General features: G+C 30.6%; 1 protein-coding gene across 15 annotated transcripts in view; it reads right to left on the bottom strand.

The window, feature by feature from the left end:
* Positions 1 to 24,022, bottom strand: part of Cals (calsyntenin 1) — a 120,404-nt gene that overhangs the window by 32,327 nt on the left and 64,055 nt on the right. For 5 of the 15 annotated variants that reach the window (XM_040722271.2, XM_071892039.1, XM_071892038.1 and 2 more), the window contains one exon: positions 13,780 to 14,142. The exons of 2 other annotated variants lie outside the window; for them this stretch is intronic. In XM_040722271.2, the coding sequence (XP_040578205.2) occupies positions 13,780 to 14,142 (363 nt within the window). Of the gene's footprint in view, positions 1 to 13,303; positions 13,435 to 13,570; positions 14,143 to 24,022 lie in introns of those variants that run through there. 8 more of the 15 variants (XM_071892037.1, XM_071892034.1, XM_071892035.1 and 5 more) reach the window with 3 other exon arrangements.

The raw sequence follows: 24,022 nt of genomic DNA, 5'->3' as shown, positions 1-24,022 counted from the left end.
GTGAAACATCATTGTGACATTTTTCATGTTACTATACTTCATAGCCAAGTGTCTAATTGCTTTCCAGATTGCTCTTAGTTTTTCCTCTTGTTAGGCCAAGGTATCTAGTACTTCTGAGTAATATATTGAATGTTGGTCACCAAAGAATAACTTTGTAAACAACCATTACTTGTCTTTTCTTCTTGTTGTTCTTGCCATATCCAGATAACACCATTAGTTTGTTTAACTCTATGTAGATATATTTGATTATTATTTTTTTGTTTTGTTGAGCGTTACTCTAAGATTTTGGAACAAATCTTCACCCAAAAAGAAACAACAATGAAACAGCTCCTACAATTTCATGAATTGTCCATAAAAGTGATTAAAAAAAACTCTTAGCAAAAAATGTTTCTTAAAAAAAAGTGAAGGATTTCCTTTTTCCCCATTATAATCTCTTCTGAGTTGATTTGAAAAACTCACTGCACTTAGACAAGTTACTTTATTGTATTTTTATTTGATTTCTAAGTTACTTATTTCTACCATAACTATTTTCCTCGCCCTAATCTTTATTTACTTGTGAAAATTCAATAGGAGAAGTATAAGTAATATTTTTATATGTATTAATATTATCAAACTGGTTCGCATCTTCATCACATTCTTTTCCCTGCTGCATTCTTTTGGCCTGAGCCTACTTTCACTTTTCTTTTGTTTTTTGTGCATACAGACTGTTAAATTTTGTTTCACTCATTTACGGCGTGTTTTGATGTCCATTAATGCTGCTTTTTTGTTAAAGTCGGCACTTGACTAATTTTCTTTGACTTCTTTTTAACAGATATTTGCATTTTATTAGGCAAATCTTCATAATTCTCTTTTACTTTTTCTTTTTTTTCAAAAGATATATGCATTTTATCAGATATTTTCATTTCCTCAGGCAAATCTTCATTATTCTTTGTTTCTTTTTCTTCCTCCTACATAGATATCCTTCATTGAGTTCGTCTTACTTTAACTATAATTTTCATTAAAATGTTTATTGATTTAAATTTTCATTTAAAATTTCTTGATTAATCCTCCTCCTCATCCACGTTTTTTTTTATGTTTTTTTTGAGAAATTTCCTACTTTTTGATTTTTTATGATATTGAAATTTCAGTAGATTTTGGCAAAAGATAATAAATAAATGAAAATTGAGATAATCGATTTGCACAATAATCTTCCCGTTAGTTTAGAGTTAAAGGTTTCGTCCGATAAAAAGCTAAATTAAAGCGTCTTTTTTTTCTCGTTGTAATCCTTAATTATTGTCTTTGAAACATTGTCTGCTTTAAATTTGACATTTTATGTCCTTAATTACCCTTAAACCCTTACAAGGTACATTATAATAAATAACTAATTACGATTATTGTCGGTTTGTGGTGCCCACAAAAGATATTATTTCTAACACTAATATATTTTGTTGCCTAGCCTTCCTATAACAAGCACCTTCATTTCTTGAGGTGACTCTCTTTCTGTTTATCTAAAGCTTCAGTAATCATACTAGCCAATTCAAGAATTGAAATGGATACATTCTTGAATTTTGTAATATAATTTATATTATGGTAAATACTACTGAATAGGTTCCATTTAATTAGAAATAAGACAATAACCTAACCTTGATAATCCTGAGAACCTTTCTTGAGCTCAGACTCCACCAAGGCATTTACACCACTGATTTATAAGCGATATTTTTATAGAGTGTTCATATAGCTCACTTATATTCCTTATTTAATCTTTCTACCAGTTTAGTATCAGATTGGTGCACTGGAGTTTCTGGTTTACTAACTCCCAATTCATTACACATCTATCACTTTAATTCAATTATAAACTGTGCCCTCCCGGCTGTTATTACTTTCATGCCCAATCATACCTTGGGCAAAATTCATGCAATAAAATTTTACAAGTGTTTTCAACCATTGATTCTCTCAAAAAAAAGGAACACTTTAGGATATATATATTTTTTTTTTTGGATGGCATCAATGATCGTTAGTAAATATTTAAAATAACTGTAATCTACGTGGTACATCGGGGCCACCATATTTATGTAGAATACTATAATTCTTCATTAATTGTCATATGGGTTTATCTTATACACGTTTTATTTATTTCTACAAACACAGACTTTTATTTTCATCTAAATTATTTCTATTATTATATGCCAATAGAAATACTGCTTGGATAACAATTTAACTTTGTCATCCCAAGATTGACTGATAAGGGACACACATGTACGGTTAGAACAACTGTACGCATGACCTTTTTCCAATAACACATATTCTTATAATAAAATTTGCTTTATCTCATATATATATATTTCACCTTCAATTATACATAATTGATCAATATTGATAATAAGATAATTTTTATATCTTAAGACAGTTTATTTTTTACAGTCTATGAATTACTTCAATATTTTCATTTTATTATTATTCTTGTTAACGAACACCTTATAAGATTAACGCATTTCTCAACAATCTATTTTTATTAATTTATCTGTTGAATCTCATAAATTTCCACGTTAATATTTACTTCAGTCATTTATTTCTTTATTCTTTCATTCTTTCTTTTAATGAAATATTTTTCTGTCTACGCTTAGTCATAATTACAGCACTTCACTGGATTTGCCAGAGCCTTCCATCAATTTGAAATAAATTTCATTCCGTTCTTTCAAATCTTCCATTACATTACTTGATTATGGGCTCTTCTACTCAAAACATCAGCATTCTGATTCTTTCTCCTTTGCTTATACTTCATTTGAAATATTTATTCCATAAGCTATTCTTTCATTTGTGTAATATTCATGAAGAGCCACTGATTTCAGAAGCTATTTTTAGGGTTATAATAAACTCTGATTTTCAAACTTCAAAATATTCAACTCTACTTTTAACTATTTTTCCATCGCAAAATAATATATTTGTCACTGATTAAGGGACTTATACTGCACGCAGTTGGATGTTCTTTACTATAATCCTTAATTTGCGTGAGCACGGTTCCAATGGTAAACTTTGAAACTTTTGTTTATTATAATATATGATTTCAAAAAGTTCGAAGTGTTTAATAAAGATAACACATTTAACTTTTCCTTTCATGATTTAAACACTTCTTGTAATCCATTGTCATTTAACATCTTTGCAGAGAAGTTTGCAATTGGTTCGGATAATCTTGCATAAAATGTCATATTTTTACTATAATAAAAGATATTGCACAAGAAGATTTGGATACCCCTCTTGTAACAGAAACGGTTTTCATTGTTGAACAGCCTCTAATAATATATAAGCCGAAGCATCATGTCCTTTCCCTATCTAGTGTTCTAACCGATTTGCCAAAAGGCGTGATTAAATCTGTTTTTCTCGCCTTTTCCCTGAGATTAGTCTTCTCAGTCCTTTGAGCATAAATGTGGCAAATCTACTTTGTATTTGCATGAATGTACATTTTAAGATGAAATTGTCATCAAAAAATAAACACTAGTTTAATTATTGACCATATATTTTACAAATTAAGTGTGCATAAGGTATCTGAAGGAATTCATCATGTCAATATGCGAAAAAATTATCGACATATTTTCTTCCTTTTATTTAACAGGTTATGGGTAAGTATACCCAGCCATAACTACTGAAATAAAGTACTTTTATGTATCTTTTAACAATTTTATTGAATGTGTTCTACAAGAAATATACCATATTATTTAGATCTCAATCATCCGTAGTCAATGTAAGGTTTCTTTTTCATTTTTTACAGGAACAAACTTGGATCTCTATTCACTTATAAACGATTCAAAAATTCCTTCAAGCCATTGTTTGTAGTTAATTGTTGAAATTTCCTTTCACAACTGGATTAGTAGGTTTAACCATTACCATTCCCAGTTTATGATAACTAGTACTGACGTAAATTCTATTCAAGTACGGTCTACATTGGACGAGTATTATAATAAGATAAAAATATTCAAATAATGTTGTTTCACTAGTTTACATTCAATACCGCTCAAATAATCATTTTTTTCGGACTTTACACTCAAACATATGTATTTCTAGTTCTTCGTTAATTTTCTCTGTCTCACGAGCTACTCTATGAAGGAGTACCTATATACCGAAATAATTTATCTCTAGCTAGTTCATAATTAAGAATAGGGTCTAAATTTTTTGAGTTCTCTAGATGGGATGCAGATTTTCTTCGATCTCAAATGAAGTTAGTCATATTCATGAGTTTCCGTTTATTTATTCAATTTCCGAATAGTTCCGTATTTTTTCCTAGGGACTATTCACCGAAGATCTTCCATAACAGTCGAAATGACTAATGATACCCGACTGTTTCCTCGTCTTATCCTCTTCACTTGAGTTGATTGTGACTCAAATTAAATTTTCAATCTTCATTTGTTACTGAAAAACCATACATTATCTGATGTGTCGATATCAGAAATCTTATACCCTTTCGCTTAACCAAATTTATTCCCTGTCGGATCCAACCTTAGCAATGACGTCATCACTAGATTCAATTGATATGGACAGTTGTTTCATTGTTCTTCAGTGATTCATTGAATAATACCCCTAGCCCAGGAACTACTAGAAACTTAACTCCACCTGGTTATCCATATTTTAGACCATGTTATTAACCAGTTCACTAAATTTTTCCATAACATTAAACTTATTATCTCCTACAGAACTCACTACAACGTCTCTCTTTTCCAGGACATTCAAGCACTTTACCTCCTCCATAACTCTATATCAATAACATAGAGTGCCCGATTTTTAGGATCTGCTATTACTTCGAGCTGCATCCCACCTAATTCGATCTATATATAAATTAGTTGTTTTACCAAGCAGATATATGATTACGAATATCAATTCAGTAATTTCGCTCACTATAGGGATTTTCCCCCCAAAGTATAATTAGATACGTAAAATATCCTTTGATAACTTCGCTGTCCACGATGACACTTTGGGAAACGCTACCCGAGGGAGTTTTTCCCCTCAGGAATTTCCCAGTTTCCTTTTTGCGATGGGGCAATCTTGTCTGATATGTCATATTTCACGACAATTTTAATAAATAGGGTTATGTTACACTCAAAATGTCATAGTTCGACACTTAGATTCTTCTTTCTTTTGAAGTTCTTCAAAAAACGAGGTAATCTTTTAACAAATGTCAGCCTTGTGGATATATTACACAGTTCCTTTATAGACGGAACCTCTGTATCCACTTCTTTTTCTTCATCATCCTTACAGTACAATCGAGCCACTGGTTGATGTTTTTAAATAGCATAGTAATAATATTCCCATCATTCTACCTTTTTTTTACGATTTTTTACAGCAACCTCTAATCTAGTTATTAAGTGGGCTGGATTAGAGGCTTCAGTTCCTCACTAGGAAGCTCATAACACGATGAACTCCTATTTATGGTAAATTTCGTGTCTAACACTATGTGTCGTTCATAAGGGCTAGGGGCCACTCATTATTCTAGCTTCCCTTTACACATCTCTCTTTCCCTCCAACTTTCAATGTTGTTAATAGACTCAGAGTCTCAGCTCTACAGATATGGAAATCTTCAGATCTATCAAATAGCATAAGAGTATTTCCCACTTTAGTGAGCAGTTCTTGTTGGAGTTTTAAGTTCTCAATTGTGTACATTCTCCTTGAAATCATTAAACCACTTTAATCAGTAAAACATAATTCGTCAAGACAGCGCTTTTATATCTATCCTAACCTTGAAGCGTATTAAAACTTAATTCAAAATTAATACTCGAATCAAACGGCGTATCACTGTTCGTCTCACCCCAGATTATCCCTAAATACATATTACTTTATTGAATTCCTATCACTATTTTTACGTCCCCTTGCATTTACACTTAATTTTTATTTAATACATGAATCATGAAGAATTCTATCAAAGATTTACACTTGAATCCCGGTCTTATCATATTACATTTAAACGGATTTCGTACTTACAACATGAAAGTGTTATACAAAGTCTATTTTTACATTTGCTTTTTGGTCTATAATAAAATAAAAATTAAATATAAGTAAAAGTTGCTCACGCAGACGGTATCTTACCGACTGCGCCAATTTATAGTGTCCTTTTCTATTCAAGCGAATTGCTGTTATGTATTTAATATCTCCTTACATGTTTTTATCTTCTTCGTCTATGTATTATAAGTACTGTGTTTTACGTGTTATAAATAGTATCGTCTTTTGTAAATATATTAGAGTATAATTAGAATACACATGAGCATATAAACAGTGTAGTTTCATTCCTCCACGTCATTCTTCTCCTCATTTCTCTCGGTCATCCTGGATCTCTCCACCTTATAAAGAAGTTTGACTCTCTCGTTCGTCAAGACGCAACATTGGCGACGAGGATGGGATCAGGATCACGTGACCTCCCTGCTGTGGGATCGTCGGCGAAGCTAGCCCTGTTGGAGTTGGGTAGCCCTTTTTCGTCGATGGGGAGAACGCTCGTTCGTCTACGGAAGGCGGAGCAATATGGACTGTGCCTATGTTTGGGCCTCGTGGAGGAAGGAAGAGAACCTTGGTCACTTTCAAGAAGTGAAGTGTGTGTCCGGGTCAGGGACCACATAATTAAAAATGGGTTTAGTCCTACACAATTTTGGTTCTCTACTGTTCCTACTCTCCCGTTCACATCATTGGTTAATGGATGTGGAACGGTCTCTCTTCTGGATCATCCCGAGTTGGATGAGGGTACATCGAGCAAGATGTCTCCTAGGGACGAGCAGGGTGCTCGGGTCCTTAAAACCTCAACAAGGGTGAATGTTATTTCTCCCAGGGACGAGCAGGGTGCTCGGGTCCTTAAAACCTCAACAAGGGTGAATGTTATTTCTCCCAGGGACGAGCAAGGTGCTCGGGTCCTTAAACCCTTTATGAGGAGTATTGTCCTCCTTTCTCCGGTGCGCGTGCTGAGAGCACGGCACGTCTATGGAGATAAACTTTTGCAGTACAAGGAAGAATGTTTTGTCCTCGCCTGGACATGGATGGAGCGGATCTATAGGCTGCTTCATGGAGAGGAACCTGTTTAAGCACCGCCATGGATTTGGTGCTTGGGGGGTGATGTTATGTATTTAATATCTCCTTACATGTTTTTATCTTCTTCGTCTATTTATTATAAGTATAAGTTTTACGTGTTATAAATAGTATCGTCTTTTGAAAATATATTAGAGTATAATTAGAATACACATGAGCATATAAACAGTGTTACATTATTCCTCCACGTGAATTCTTCTCCTCATTTCTCTCGGTCATCCTGGATCTCTCCTATTATAAATAAGTTTGTGTCTCTCCCTCGTCAAGACGCAACAATTGCAAACGTGGAAAAGGCTACTACAAGGTTACTTATATTTTTAAAAAGGATATCTAGTAACAAATGTCTTAGAAGTATTCTATCTGTGGATATAAATTACATTGGAGACTACAAACGTTAGGATGTGCATTAGGTGCTTAAGAGCCATCTTAAATTTAGATGTTTACATTTGTAGTTGTGCAATGCTTGTTTATTATAATACTTTGGAGGTAATATGGTGATTACCTTAACATGGACATGGACTCAAGTATTAATAGGGTTTGGGTTTAGCGCTGCCTTACTTGTTACATTCTAGATCATTCCAGATCATATTCATAATGTGATACGTGATACGAGCACATAATAATATTTCCTCGATTCTACATATGATTCATATAAATGATGATACAAAAACCTCTCACTCAGCGATAAACCGGCCCCCTGCACAGTATTTATCATACTTATACATACAATCATTAATAATATACAATTATAGACATACATAACCGTTTTACAGCAATTAAATAGATAATATATATAAAATTAGTACAAGAAAGATATAAACAATAATATGATATCGATGATCCTGATTGAGACGATCCTCAATGCCACTACAGTACAATAGTGCAAATCTTGTAGAATATCATTGAAAAACACTCAACATGAAGGGATGCGGAGATAAATTAAACAATACTGGATATGATATCAATGGAAGAAATTAAAGACAAACAACAACATTTTCAAGGAATATGGGAGATTTGGGGGAGCGAATAACGCATTAGTGGGAAATTCAGAGATCAAATATAGTAAGAGAAGAACTTGAGTTTACTAACATAAATGATGTCCATAGCATGGATAAATTTACTCAACTGGTCGGGGGACCGACTCAGAAATTACTTATGCTAGGAATATCATTAATTGTTCAAAATAAAACAATTAAGAAGGGAGTGACAAAAAAATATCTTCCGAATACCATATTCAACATCATGAAATTAATATTAACACATATATAACGTCAAAAGCAATCTCTAACGTCATAGTTCAATCCATACCTCACTCCTAAATAGTCCTAAAGGAAGTAATGGGTCGCCTTTTGAGTTTATTAGATAGAGAAATGCACACCCAATAAGTTTAAAAAAGTGAAACCACTTTCTTATACTTTTGTGACTATGAACAACTTAATAAAATAGTGACAATAATCTGTGAGATGTCACTACCTAGTGTCAAAGAAATTAACATCAGATTACGTTTCATCAGGGCAGAATTGTTATATCGTAAATATATTAAATATATAATTTAGTTAATGAGATCGAAAAATGTGGAAGTATATGTTCTTCAAGAGTTAGGGTCAAAGGAAGATAGAAGGAATTGAATTAAGATTAAGCTTGATCATCTATCGCAAGAGACTAACGAATATGGAATTCTGTATTCCACGAGAGACGATGGAATGAAAATTTATTGAAAGCGATGTACAGAAGAATATGCTTCCCTGTTGTGTAACATCCTATTTTGTTGCAAAGACTATTTTCTTGGCGGTCAAATATGTTTTGATATCCCTTTGGACCTGAAATTGTCCAGCGGAAGTAATTTTATGTTCCTCGTGGAACTCCTCCTTACTATTGATCCTGGCATTGAAGTTGACATATTCATCAGTTCTCAGTAGATCAAAAACAAGCTTCAATATCGAGTCCCAAGAGGATACCATTTATTTCCAATAATATCAACAATAGATCCATAGAAATCCACTCAGAACAATAACATCACGTATCATTCAAGAATCTGTTTTTAATGTTAATACACAAAAAAAAAATTCTGAAAAATCCTTTTAATCCAAGAGAACTTGGAGATTTTCACAATATTTTCAAATAGGGTGCAAGGACCCCATCCCGAAGAGAAGTTTCTACTCTGGTATGTGAAATATATGGTTTTGGGTTACCTCATACTAGACTATGTTTTCTTATCTTGATTATTTCTTGTTTGCTTTACAGCAAAACCTGTATATCTTAATAAAAAGAAAATTGCAAGGAGAATATAAATATTACATGTTTTCAACCATTCTTAGCGAGTTAAAAGGATAATGTCAAAAATTAGAACTCTTTTTTAATCAATTCTAAATATGTTCCAGGAGCGAAACATTTAGTTTCCAGAACGAACTTCTTGTTTTACATGGACTCCTGAAAGCAGAAATTTAATCAGTAATGATCAGAGATGAATGAAGGCTGAACATGAAATTCTTCAAAAACGTTGGACACTCGATGAGTAGCAAGATTGTTGTCGAGTTGGTCATGTATCTCTAAAATTCATTTTGTTTTTCTTATAAATGTCATTCTAGGAAGTGTTTTGTTAAGTATCTGACCTAAATCAAATTTTTTTCCTATACTCTTGGGTTGATTACATTGTTAGACCCACTGCATCCTCTTACATATCTCTTTGGTCTACGATTCATGTTCAAATCTCCAGCTGCAAAACATTTGCCAATGTGAGTCTATAAGTATTAAAAAAAAAACATTCAAGATCCAATGCCTACAATCATAATTTACTCCATAGATGCCATATAAAGTTTGTTCTTATCGCAAGAAAGTCAGTGTTAAAAATAACATAATTTCTCTTTGGATCAGAAAACACGTGCACTAGGTTAAAATGCTGTCTTATTAATAATCAAACATGTTTGGATGGATGGGATAGCGCTCTTGAAGCCTTGGCATAGAAGCATGCATGTGAGGGGGGAAGAATGTGTGATATCATGATATGCTCTTAGTATCATAAGTTCTTGTATCAGTTATGATGATAACATTTGGAAGTTAAAATACTTTTTCTTTTCTTTTGCTCTTTCAATTGATGTAATTGTGTTAACGTTATAGGTAAACAGACTAGTCATAAGAATTATCAAAAACTAAGTTCTTTTTTTAGCGTTGTTTGGTTTTTTATCTGTACCCTTCTCAATGCTGGATCTGGAGCCTGTTCGTGATGGTGTTGTGTCTTTCAAAATTTATCTTAGTTTGAACCAGAGGGTTTATTGAAACCCTTTGAACCACCATAGGCCCCCTTCCTTGATGCAGAGGGGCACTTAGTGATGGAGAATGCTTCTTTAGGTCTACCTGAGAGTCAAGACCCAGGGCTATATCTTGTCTTCATCTATAATGAGTTTAATCCTTCGCATGGTCGTCAAAGATATTCGAAGAAATAAGATCTGGAAGAGGAGTTCTTTTCAGAGATACTTCTTTAAAGCTATGTCTTGTAGTTTTTTCTTCTTTATAATCTTTTTTTAATCTTTTACAGAATGTTCAATGAAATTATAAAGAGAGATGGAGACAGTAAGCCCCCTTGTCTAGCATCATGATGTATTGATAACTTGGTTTGTATATCAGGAAGATTAATCCATCGAGAGGAATTTACTGTATTTATATCATATCAAATGTATATATAAGATAGACCATATCTCTATAAATATTCGATGATATACTTATGAAAGATATAGTCTAACTCTTTTTCGAAATTTATCCATAGTGTAGTATATTTAGGATCTTGGGGAGCACATTAATCAATTACAATATCCAATGAACCAGTTATATCCTCCACAAAACACCCCGGTGTGTCGTTTTTCATATAAGCAAGGATGAGTTCTTACAATCTTTCCATTAAATATATCAATAAGCCTTTTTAATTATGTACTTAAAAGAAATATCGAACGTTAATCTCTAAAATTATCACTCTTTTTGCCCTTTTTTAGAACCAATGTTACTAATCCTGAGCTCATGAAGTCAAACACAAGCTCAATTATTCAAATATATGGAAAAAATTATTCAAAAATTGTAGCTCGATTATGCAACTGGTAATCCAGTGGATGCAAAATAATCCTATTGTTTTCGATTAAGTTTTAACAAATTTTAAAATTTCATTTTAATTAACAAACTAATCGATTTTATCAAAAAAAAATCTCTATAGTGAAAGCTATACTAAAAACACTTTCTTTACACATTAGACACAAATGTTGAGGTTGATTCAGTTGAGGTGGAAAAAAAATCATCTACACAGTAATCCCTACATTTCTTTTTCTTGTTTGCTATTAGATATTAGATCCTTAATTCTGGAGAAATATATAATAATACAGCATTAACGATTAGAATTGTGAATGAGGATTTTTTTTATAGAAAATCTCCACGGAAGTTTCGCATATTTCATGAGTAAGACGGACTCATATAATGGCAGCCCAAAATTATGTTGCACAATTTATTTTGTATGCTTACAGCCCTTTCACTATTTTCCGCTCAACTGAGCTACTATTGAAAGATATAAATTTAATAATTTGGTCTGGTGACTTATATACAACCGTGTATATAACCTTTCTTACTGACTTATCGTGTGACACTTGCCAGATCTAGCAATCAACAAAGATTTATTGTAAGAGGCAGGTCAACCGTCAGTGGAATGTTGTGAATTGCTCAAACCCACATTTCCAACAGTTTTTCTTGTCTTCTATTGCATTTTGCTCTACTGGAAGAGTCTCAAAGAGAAATATCAAAAGGATATCAGGATCTTTTATGGCCAAAATTAACAGACTAGGGTATTAATCAATTTCTAGAATTCAGCAGTGAAGAAATAGGAAAAGTAGAGGAAGAATGAAATTCTATCAAAAACTATAAAAATATAAAATCGAATTTCCAGAATATATAAAGTTAAATATTATTTATTATTTTGACTTAGATTCCGACAGGATTTAAAGAGTCCTGGCCACTTAAGTGTTAGATTTTTTTTCTGTTTATTTCCCCCTGTGCTTCAGTTTATCACAAAGAAATATGTAGTAATGACTCCGCTGAACTATTTTTACAATGCAAGAGAGTATGGTTTAATCTAAAACAATTTACTTATTATTTTTTCAAAAAAGATTTCAAAAGATAAAAATCTTTTTTTTCAAATAAGATTTTAAAAGTTTAATTTTAAATTTTTTCAAAAAAGATTTCAAAAGTTTAATTTTAAATTTTTTCAAAAAAGATTTCAAAAATTTCACAAGTATTCAAAATTAAATTTTTGGAAAGAAAAATAAAAAATTATTTTTTCATCCTGACCAAAAAAAATTATATTAAAAAGCAAAAATTCCTAAAATTGAGGGGAGGGGGCTGCAGCCCACCTTGCAGACAACCCTGCATCCCCATAAATGTGTTTGATTTTACACAACATTGACAACATGTGCTATGCGACATTTCATAGAAAGTAATCAATGTACACAGTAATTGATAATTGTACGTACAAAATTTAATCTATAATTTTAACATATATATATTTCATTTTAGACACCCTCAAAGGTAATAATAAAATTAATTTATATTATTATTATAATTATACCCATTATCAAGAAAAAAAACTTGTAGTAATCTTAGGAAAAAATAACCCTATTAGAAACAATTAAAAATGAACTACAAAATGAAAACCGATCATTTTTTCTCTGTTTATCGTCAATTCCTTTAAAAATGAAGGAAAAGGGTGGACGTTATTAATTTTTCCATTCAATCTCCAAGTTTACATTTGACACACATAATGATTGATGTAAAATATTATTGTTTCAAGCTACTGGTTTTTTTTATTCGTTCTTCATTACAGCAAGAGTATTAGTTGTTATTTACGATAAAATAACCCATTTAAGATGATAAAATCCATAATATCTCGGTCTTTATTTTTTATCCTTTTTTAATGGAGGTTTATATTTGTGACGTTTATTGTATTGATGTAAAAATGTATTTTACATCCAATTTGTAATTCAGTTAATAAACTTTTTATAAGTTTTGTTTGTTTTTTGATCAAGAGCTTACTGATTTCCTATAGTTCTAAAAAAGCTTTTAATAATGTTTTCAAACAAAAAAAAAAAGATATTAATGCTTTAGAGAATTAAACATTTTCAGCTTGGTCTGAATTAATTTGTCGATATATTAATACAATCATTAGTTATTTTTTAATATGTTTTCTTTCTATTATCAATGTTTTTATTATTATTTTAAATAATTTGATGGACAAATATAATATTTCAAAACATAATGTATTTTTCAAAATTTACATAAATAACATGCTGTTAATCTATAACGAATATTAATAAAACTTACATGTATAGTTCAGCGAGGATATTATCCACTGACTTTCAAAATTCCTTGCTAACAGTATAAGAAATCGGTATGTTATTTATATGGAATGTATTGTAATATTAATTTTGGAGGGAGTTTAATTTTTATCATTGTTTATATATTTAGGTTAAAGAAAAATATGATAAAGAAAAAGAGTAAAACTAAATTTTTTTAAATTTATGGTATAATCGTTTTTATTTGCTTTTCAACTTTTATAGATATCTCGCTACTCAATTATCAAAAAAGAGATGTTCATTTCTTGATCGTTTAGTTAATTGATAAAATTTATAATAAATGTGATCTAATAATACATAATGTTTTTTATGTTGGAAAATTATTTATATTCCCTGACAAATGTATTTAAATATTTGATACCTCAAGAGGATTAACTGTTATTGTTAAAGGAGAGTCATCCCAAGACATTTCGTTATCATTCACAGCATTATATTTTTTTGATTTTCTTCCACGCAGTCTTACAACGCCCATAGATAACATTACCATAAAAAACACGACTGCAACAACGGTTATAATTGTTGAACGGTTATTGTTAAATTTAATTGTTCTGATTGTAGTATATGAATGTTCCTTATTGTAATGTATATGGGCATTTACAACATTTACTCCATGGTGATGAATTTGATTTTTAGCAACAATAGGTGTCAACATTTGTGTCCTTGACAGGACTGATTGCTTGATTTTATTAGAAATGAAGGACACTGATGGATGAATCACTGTAAGCTATGAATAAAAGTTTATCATAAATATAATACTTGGAAAAAAATACTTTATTTTTTTCTATCTAAAAATGAGTTTCTACTCTATGATGATTGAAAGATTATTTATATTTTTGTAAATTGACTTTTGTACACCCATGACAGACAAAAACGATCATATTAGACAAAAGGAAATATTTTCCCAAAAAATATACCCAGAGTCTTATAAAACAGAAACAAAAAACAATTTTTTTTATAAGTAAAGTGCAATACTAATATATAATTTTTAAATATTTGATAAAATATATCTTAAAATTGAGTGAATCAACATTGAAGCACATCGTGAAAATATTTGAATGGCAACATTTAAGTTTTGATTTTCTGATTCTTTTTTTCTTTATCAAATGACCGAATTTCTAGATGTTTGTTGTTATTTTTATTTTAAATTATTAGATGAAAATCTTTCTAGACTAAATTTTAAAATGTCATACCCTAATAAAAATCACTTTAAGAAGTAAAAAAAATATATAAATTTGAATTTGTTTTGAATAAATAATTGTATAATTGATCCTTGATCACATATTAGTAATACATCTATCAAGTATAGAGCTGTATAAGAATATTAGGTCTCAAATTATCAGCCATGACATTTTATAAGATCCGCTAGATATTTGTCTCGAATTTTATTTTACCCAAAGTTCAGACCTTAATAAAATAAGTGCAGATTAAAGTTACATTTTTACTGATTCAAAAACATTGAATAACCAAATGTTATTACTATTAGAACACAATTATAAGTTATTATTATAATAACATGGGACAAGTCGTTACCTATTCTGTATCTTGCAAGAAACAAAGATTATCTGTTGGTAGATAGTCAATTCTTTCTTTTGGAATTATTATTCGATTAAAGTCGATAATACTTTTGTACTAAATATTCCATAAGAAAAATAAAAATTCATGAAAATTTATCTTTTTTTTTAAGGAAAATCTTTAAATGTCATAAAAGTAGATACTTAAATAAAAACTTAATCTCTGTGCATTTAAAATTCTAATAACTGTTCAACATCAAAAATAGTAGAAGAACAGTATATGCTTCATTTAATAGAGTTTGATTGATCCCTTAATTTCAAATATGGCTATATTTTTTCTCTCCACGGCCTTCAGAAAAAAAAATTATTTTTATAATTTTTGTCTATTTTTAATGTTCAAAGCTATTTTAAGCCCTCAATATTGAAGACAGGGATAAATTATGTTTATATATTTTAAAGCCAATTATTGAAAAATTATAAACAATTTTTAAAACGTCTGCATCATACTTATAACTCCTGGTATCTTTGTTTAAAGTAGAAAATAGGTGCTTTTTATCCAGAGGCTCATAGCTTCAAGGTGAATAAGTTCAAAAGGTTTAAAATTATCTAATTGGATAGGTCAAAGTATGAACTTTAATTTTTTTTTTTAAAGCCAGCCCATAAAGCTGTATATCGGTGTTAATTTTGAGATTAAGCCACAGCAATATTTCAAAATAAAACTCATTTTTGGATAGATCTCATAATAAAAATCCATAAGTATTCGTATGTCCCAGATAGAAAAGATAGAAACAATGACAGAGAAGAAAAAGAGATAGAAACAAAGAGAGAGAAAAAGGATTTACTCGGAGCAGGGTTAATAGAAATACAAGGTTATACCTAAGGGTGATAATTTTGGTAAGAATAGAAAAGCGTGCGAGGAGAAGAGAAGAAATACTTATGGCATCATTGATTAAATAATATACATCTTCTTCTATCAATCAAGAACGTTATCATTCCCGCCTTTATTATTCAATATTAATATTATATTAGATGGTGATAGTCGATAGAGACTGAATAAAATGCCTAAAATAACGTCGCCTTCCGTCTGGATTTCTGAAAATGGAGGCCCAGGAATTTGGGAAATACTTACCGGATGAGAAACAGATGGTTTGTCGGATTTGTCGATATAAATGTGACTTTAGTCCCCTGTCTAGAACTACACGCCACTCAATATCCTCATCTCATAACAAGAGTATGGATATTCATCTATAAAATCAAGTTACCGATGAATACATCAAGTCAGACTTTAACTCTGATCTCACAAAGATCCTTATTACATGTAATATTCCCTTATCTATTGCTAATCATCTACGTTCGAAAAATTTATGGAGAAATACACGGGTAAACCTATCCCTTCCTGAGGAACCATCATTAAATTAATGGAGGATGTTGGTACTGATGTCATTTATAGAAATACATATAAAATATTTTGAGTCATCCACACCAAATGACGATCCAGTTATCAGTAAAAAGTATAAAATATTTACTAATTTCGAAATGCAACTATGAATTTTGTACTATCTAACAGTAAGTATTCAATTTTTTTTTAAATCTAACCCTAAAATATGATTCTATTTTTGCCAAAATTATCAAGAATTATCATACACAACTCATTCAATGGCAAAAAAAAGTGCTTAAATGGTCACAACAACGGGAGTAGTAGCTTTGGATGGTTCGCAACTAGTTTTTCTGAGACTAGTTTCTTCACTTAAAGACTTGGGTATGGTAATTAGGTTTTCCAATATTACATAGTCAATAACTATTACTTTTTTTATCACTTAAGGCTTAGCTATGGTTGATAGGCTCCCAGAAATGGTGTTCAGAAAACTAATAAAAGACAAAAACAACTGCTTAAATGTTCACAACAACGGGGGTAGTTACATTGGGTGTAGCATTATAATTAGCAATTGTGTATATCCTTTATGATAATAGTATGTTGTTATATAAGCATAAATAACGGGGAAAAAATCTTTTTTGATGCTCTTAATAAGGAGTAATATCGCCGAACATTACTAAATAATTAGCTTTTGCTCTAAATCTTTAAGATGGATTTATTTCTAACATTTTTTTATTAGTATATTTATTGTCTAATTGACTTTGACATATACATTATTATTAATAATTAGTTAGATCTCATCGGTAGAGATATATCTATCCTGTGCACAATTGTATATAGCAACTTCCACATGAAGAAGAGGGGTGATTATCTTTTTGATTAAACTCCACGTCTCGATTGTATTTTGCAACCTAAAGTTATGACATATTTAACTGGATTCCGGTGTCAGAACAAGAAAATATTATTTGGATCAATCTACTATTTCAATATTCTGTATTTATAATTTATTGTTATTATTAGTTATATGATTCCAATTGTTTAATTTTGTATATTTAACATAAATGTATGATGGTTTATTTTTTAGTATGTAGATTATATTTAATTTAAGCCTTCTTTTTAAACTTGGAACTTCAAATCTATATTTCAAAATACTCTACTTTGTCGTTTCATTAGTTATTGTTCTGAGAGTATGGTTCATAATGAATTACAATTTCATGGAGTGTGACGTTATAAAATCTACTGTAACGGATAAAAAAAGACGAAGTCAATAATACGTAGTATATCATAATAAAACATTTTGTAAAATAAATACTTTCGTTATACCCTCAAAAATCATAATAAGCAGGCAGATGATAATCCCATCAGTATTTTAAACAATGATACCATAGGTATTCCCCCCCCCCTACTCCTTGCACGCATTTTTCACTACAATATTGACAACTTTACCCATAACGCAAGTACGACTTTTAATATTAACACCATAGTAGATGAGTGGTTACGTTTTTATGTCAAAATCTACCTGTCTTGCCCAGCAGTCTGTACAATACATCAAATTGAAAATTCTAGCAAGCCCGATGACATGATGGTATAACCTTGTATTTCTATTAACCTTGGCTCGGAGGACTCCCTCAAATGTACTTTTTTTGGAATCCCGCACTCACTACGGGTATACAACGAGTCATCTTTTGTCCATGGTGCTTGAGATAATTTATTTATACATGTTGAGACATGAGGCTTAATGTTATAACAAATTGGATAATATATCTTTTTTTTTCCTTTTTTTTTCTCTCTTTGTTTCAATCTCTTCTATCTGGGGCACAGATCCTTGGAATCTTCATTAAATTAATTTAATATGTTGTTACCTTTATTGTGTCCTGCAACTTTTCTTCCGAAAAGAAACAGAAAAAAGGCTCGAAATCATATGGTAGTTAGCCAAATAAGTCAATCATACCAACTGCTATATATCTCTTATTAATCTCAGACTATCACCGTCATATAACTTCCTCCATATTTTTTTAATGAATTATATATAAATATTTTGTAATAGTAAAACATAAATAGTGTATTATTCTATACTGTATTATAATATTGCTTATTACTATTCTTTTAAAAGCGTATCTATAAATTTGTATTTCTATATGATAACCAAAATTTCTTCATTTAAATAATAAAATGGTCAATATAAACATATATTTATATTATAAACGACGAGTGATCAACAAGAAATTGTATTCCTGTTATTTTGGAAACGGAGCTTAAGTATAAAATAACTTAGTACTTTGTATATTTATCGAAAAGAATCCATTATGAAATAGCCAAAACGTATCAAGCAAGAGGAGGGAATCGACAGCTGACAACAAAAGACAAAGGATATTTTGTGTTAGCGAGGTAACGTAGTTTTAATAGTAGGCGACAAAGACAAACACTTTGTTTCTATTAAATACTTTTTCTCTTTTTTTGTGTATTGTTTGGTAAGGGCTATGATAAAAAGCAATCAAAAAAAATATTACTTTCCAGATAAGATTATTCATTTACAAGATTTTTTTTTTATTAGAGACATTTAAAGGAATGCTAATCAATATAACTTAACTAATAATTAATTGTTCAAAATTTGTATCAGTTGTTATTAACTTTGATTTTCATCTATATCGTTATTTTGCGTCGAAATATGGCTCTGAATCATAATTTTACTCTACACATTTGACTTAAAAAAAGGCTCTTACCCTATTTCTTTTGAAGATTTTCATGGTCTCTTTATAAGTTTAAATTTGAATTTTCTTTGATAGAATTGATACAATTTGGAGATATAAATATGATATACTTATAATCCCAAAATCTTTCTCAAGTTCATTAAGTATTTAACCAGATTTGTGATAATTTCAGCTTTAATCCTGGTTTGCAAAAGTTATTTTGTAATTTTTATACAATAACACTATCCAACAAAAAAACCACTTTTTTATGCACAAAAACAGCATATGGTCAACTTAGTACAATTTGATTCCGTAATTCCAAATGTGATCTTATTTTTTCTCTCATAGCCTCGTGACCTTCAAAAAAAGGACATAGATTTTTGGTTATTCTTGGCTATTCATACTTTCTTCTATCAAATACAATATTTTAAAACTTTTTGAATCTGTAAGTCTTGAAACTTTGTGCCTCGTAATAAAAAGCCCATGTATTCCACTTTAAACAAAGATAATTAGAGTTAATAGTATGATGCAGACATTTTCAAAATGGTTTTAGAATTTTTTAATGTTCGGCTTTAAAATATATTAATATAATTTATCCCTATCTTCAACCCTGAGGGCTTAAAACAGCTTTGAACCTTAAAAATAGGCAAGAATAACAAAAAATATATGCCCTTTTTATGAAGGCCACGAGGTTATGAGAGAAAAAATAAGGCCATATTTGGAATCACTCTATTAAATAGAAAATATACTGTTTTTGGACATTGTAATTTGACAATTACACTATATAACAAAGTTCCCAATGTATAAAATATACATGTAATGTTGCTATTTAACAGTTTATCTTTATATATAATACCTAAAATGTCTTGTTCCAACAAAAATTATTTATTTTCTAAAAAAAAAATACATTCGTGACCCAAACAGAGAATAATAGATAATCAATCATTGTCAAAACATTGAAGAAATCTCTTTCATTTCCTTACTGGCATAACTAATTTCTCAGCAAACATTTTTTCTGTGTCTGAAATCAAGCTACCTAAATTCTGTATCAACAATCTACATATGTTGTTTTAGAAGTTAAAGCTATTTTAAATCTAAAAAGATTACTTATTTCAAGTCTAAATAAAATTGAAGAAGATATTTTGGAATAAGCAGAAATGCAAATAAGTGCGAGCTTTGAAAACCATCGTTAACCAACCTTAGACATACAAATCAAGAAAAATGGGAATAAACCCGCAGGTCACAAAGTTCAAGCATTCATGGACTACCCTCGACCTTATTCACCACACAATTGCATGGTTACCTTCTATCATCTCTTCATCAAGAACTCTTTTGTTTAATGTAAATAATAACCTCACTTATGTAATTATGTAATGTGTTCGAACCAAAGACAAAATAAGTAGTATTAATAAATATATGATCAAAGAAAAATAAACAAACTCGACAGCAATTATAATGGAAGCAGTGATAATCCCATACTTATCCATTATCTATTATCATTGGACTTTAGACATGAAGGATTAATCCTATTGGAAGAGACTCATGGTGGGACAAATAAGCATAACATCAGATTAGGCGATAGCAGGATGTATAATTAGAAAAGGTGGTTGGATATGGTGAGGCAAATCACTGAGAGGATTCGAGAAGGCACTACAAGGTGAGATCGTAGGAGATCACGAGGAAATGAGATGCAAGGAAGAAAAACTGTACAGCTCAGTACATTTGAACCAACCTAGAAATGAAATAGATAGATGAGAAGGATGTTCTTCGTCTCTTCATTAATCTTCTTTCTTATTTGAAGAGTAGGAAACAGGCTGCACTAGGTATTCACTCAGGGGACTTCAATCACAAGAGTTACACGTATAGAACTGGGCAATTATACCTCCAATGAATCTCAAGCCAAGTTATGAGAACCTTAACAAGTGACTTGTAGACTCCTTTAACGAATTTTTGAGTGGATTCTATGATATAACACAATGAAATTTCAAAATATATAACTTGATAGTAAGAGTGGACTTCAGTGATATTTATCAAACAATCTTAATAATACAACTTTATATATTTATTTATTCCAATTCAGAATGAGAATCCAACTCCCACTTTGTTAATGTGTATAACTAAACATATAATTGAACGACACATTTAATTTTAAATTTGATCCAAATTATTCGTACTAACATTTTGTTTTATTTAATAATTAATTATTTACATTCATATATAGTTATAAGATTTAAAAAGAATGTAAATGATAAGATATTGCTTTCAGAAATTTGAATATTTCATAAGGATTATATTGTGCAATTACTTCTTGCAATCTTAGATTACGAGTTTTGTTAACACTTTTCATTGGTACAATGATAAAATAATCAATTATTCTAAATTCAGCAGTACAGTTTAAAAATATGGATGAAAAATTCAGTATCTTTTCTAATTAAGGAATATGTTTGATTGTTCGATTTTTATAATTTGTTACCTATTTGCCATTCAAAAATTAAACTTTGAATTATTCATTAGTCAATGGTAGCTCGAGATAATAGTTTCATTAAGTAGAATTATTTATAATATATATACAATATGTACATATACTCGGGGGACAATGATTTTTATTGAAATATCCCTCATATCCCTAAACAAGACAAGAAAATCCAAAGTAATCAATTAAAGAAAATACTTAGTAGTCCCTCCATATTTCTTAACTGTAATGCTGATTGTAGAGTACTTTTTTTCATTACTTTCATTCAAATAGTGCAATTATTTCTGTATTTTTACATCTTAAAAATATATTATTCATTAACAGAAAATCCGGCCAAAAAACATACTGGATATGTGAATATGAAAAAGGTAATGTTAAGTTCCACAATGTAACACCATTGGATATCGACTGTGACAATATATGTGTTTCCAAACCAATAGAGGAACACTGCCATCTGAGCAATAATTCCAAACCGAAAATGTACATAGAAAAAGCAAAATTGAAATCCCAAGCTCTGACTTTACAATTATCCTTGCGCATATTAATTGGACTAATAGCATCCAATGTGGACGAAAACAATCTATTATTAATGCCAATTCATCGAATTTGGCTCGTAGCGTTCGAGGCTGGAGACAGCAAGTGAATCAAGTTTCTCCAGTTCCTGTTGGAAGATGTGGATATTCAAAGAGAGTGAAGAAGTAACGCCTCCTATACTTTACTAGAGAGCAGTTCAAAAAGGAAGGGACTGCATGATGAATAAAAGGAAAACTCTTGACAGGGATAAGATGTATAAATGGGAGATCTTTGTCATCATGATTGAAGATAAGTTTTTTCCCGTTGAATGACTAAAACATATTGATGTATACGATATAGCTATTATGCTAGCATTTACAGAACATGGAATAGCCGGAGCAAATTCAAAGTTTGGAATGAAACAAGTTGGATTCTATTCAAAGTTTCCTATTGATATTAGGGGGAGAATTGAAGACCTCAAGAAAATACTCACATATAGAGTTAAAAATATTGAAGGAAACTTTGTCAATGTAAAACAAATATTAAAAGGAATTGTAAGAGTTAGTATTAATAAGAAAAAACGGTTCACAATCACAATGGTCAACACCTTTAAAAGGGTGAATGCATTTTGAGCGGTTGAATGGTTCAAGCTATTTGGTGATGTGGTTGAGTATTAACCAAGTAAGAATCCATTAAATGAAGAGGGGAACTTAAATACAATAATTATAAGAATGTATGGAGGAATGGAGGCTACGTTGTGGAATATACAACAGAGAGTTCCTTTGGATGGTTACCTAATAAGACTGAAATTTAAAGGTGCCAAGCTGTAAAAACTGTTTTGGTCTTGGATTGCTCAATTATTTTCTAGTGATAGTAAAGAAATTGACTCTCTGTAAAATCCATCTTTTATTTTAGAAGGAGAAGCTCTTCAGGAATCTAGTATCTCTGGCGCTGTTGATGCGATGGAATCAAGGGAAATCTCATCAGTTATTGTCAATGTAGTCGGATCGGTTGTTGAAACTTCTGATGAAATCCTTGACAAGACTGAAGTAGAAAATATAATTGAAGATATTGATACCTTAAAGGACAATCAAATCATGAAGATATAGATATTGAGAAAAATAGCAACGTTCAATTATAGCTTAATGAAGTATATACTGATGCACTTGACTCCTTTTCAGCAAACGCAGTTGGGATAGTTGATAAGTGATTGTGTATTCAAACAGAAGACGAAATGGTAAAGTCTTCTACAAAAGACGAGAGTTCCACTTCTAAATATTGCAAGCAAAAAAAAAAAAACTGCCGCTAAATTCAGATCTTATACTACTTTCAACGACAAGGGCTGGTTCGGTTTCTAAAAATTTAGGTCTTTCACCTCAGAAAGTTGGAAATAAAATTCTAAAGAGTTAGGTTTTATCTTTATGTTTTAGTTTTTATATTTTTATTTTAAGACCTCAATGTTTTGTTTTTTTAAAACAATCAAGTATAGATGATTTTTACAAACTGCCCATTTCTAGAGATAAGAAAATAAACATGGGGGTGAATCGAATAATTCCGGTAAATACGAAAGGTGGAAAAGATAAACGGATATTCCTGATGAAAAGTCTGCTCTAAGAAAGGCCAGATGTAATTTTGTATATAAGGGGAATATAATTCCCTTATTCTACAAGTTTTAACCTGGCTGTCAAATTTTTATTCCAAGATATTACCAATTTTTTCCTTATTGGAGATTGGAAACGTCGGAGGGTGTTCTGTCTTTATTCTCAAATTCAATCGATAACCCCGTTTGTGTAAGGGAATTCTCAAACTCAAATGACTAGCATAAAATATTCATCCCAACAATAAGTGTTATATTTTATTTATTAAATGTTTATGGACCTAATGTTAAGTGTTATGCCTTCTTTCAGGCCATTACCAAAACGAGCTAAAAGGATATTTATCCTCTCCTGATTATTGGTGATCTAAATATAGATTTGTAAAAATTCAAAGTCTCACTACCCAGATCTTCAAGTTCTGTCTAAACTTATAATTGATCTCAGGTT

Source organism: Lepeophtheirus salmonis, chromosome 12, assembly GCF_016086655.4.
Source record: "Lepeophtheirus salmonis chromosome 12, UVic_Lsal_1.4, whole genome shotgun sequence".
Classification (NCBI taxonomy): domain Eukaryota; kingdom Metazoa; phylum Arthropoda; class Copepoda; order Siphonostomatoida; family Caligidae; genus Lepeophtheirus; species Lepeophtheirus salmonis.
This window is presented reverse-complemented; position numbering and strand designations above follow the sequence as displayed.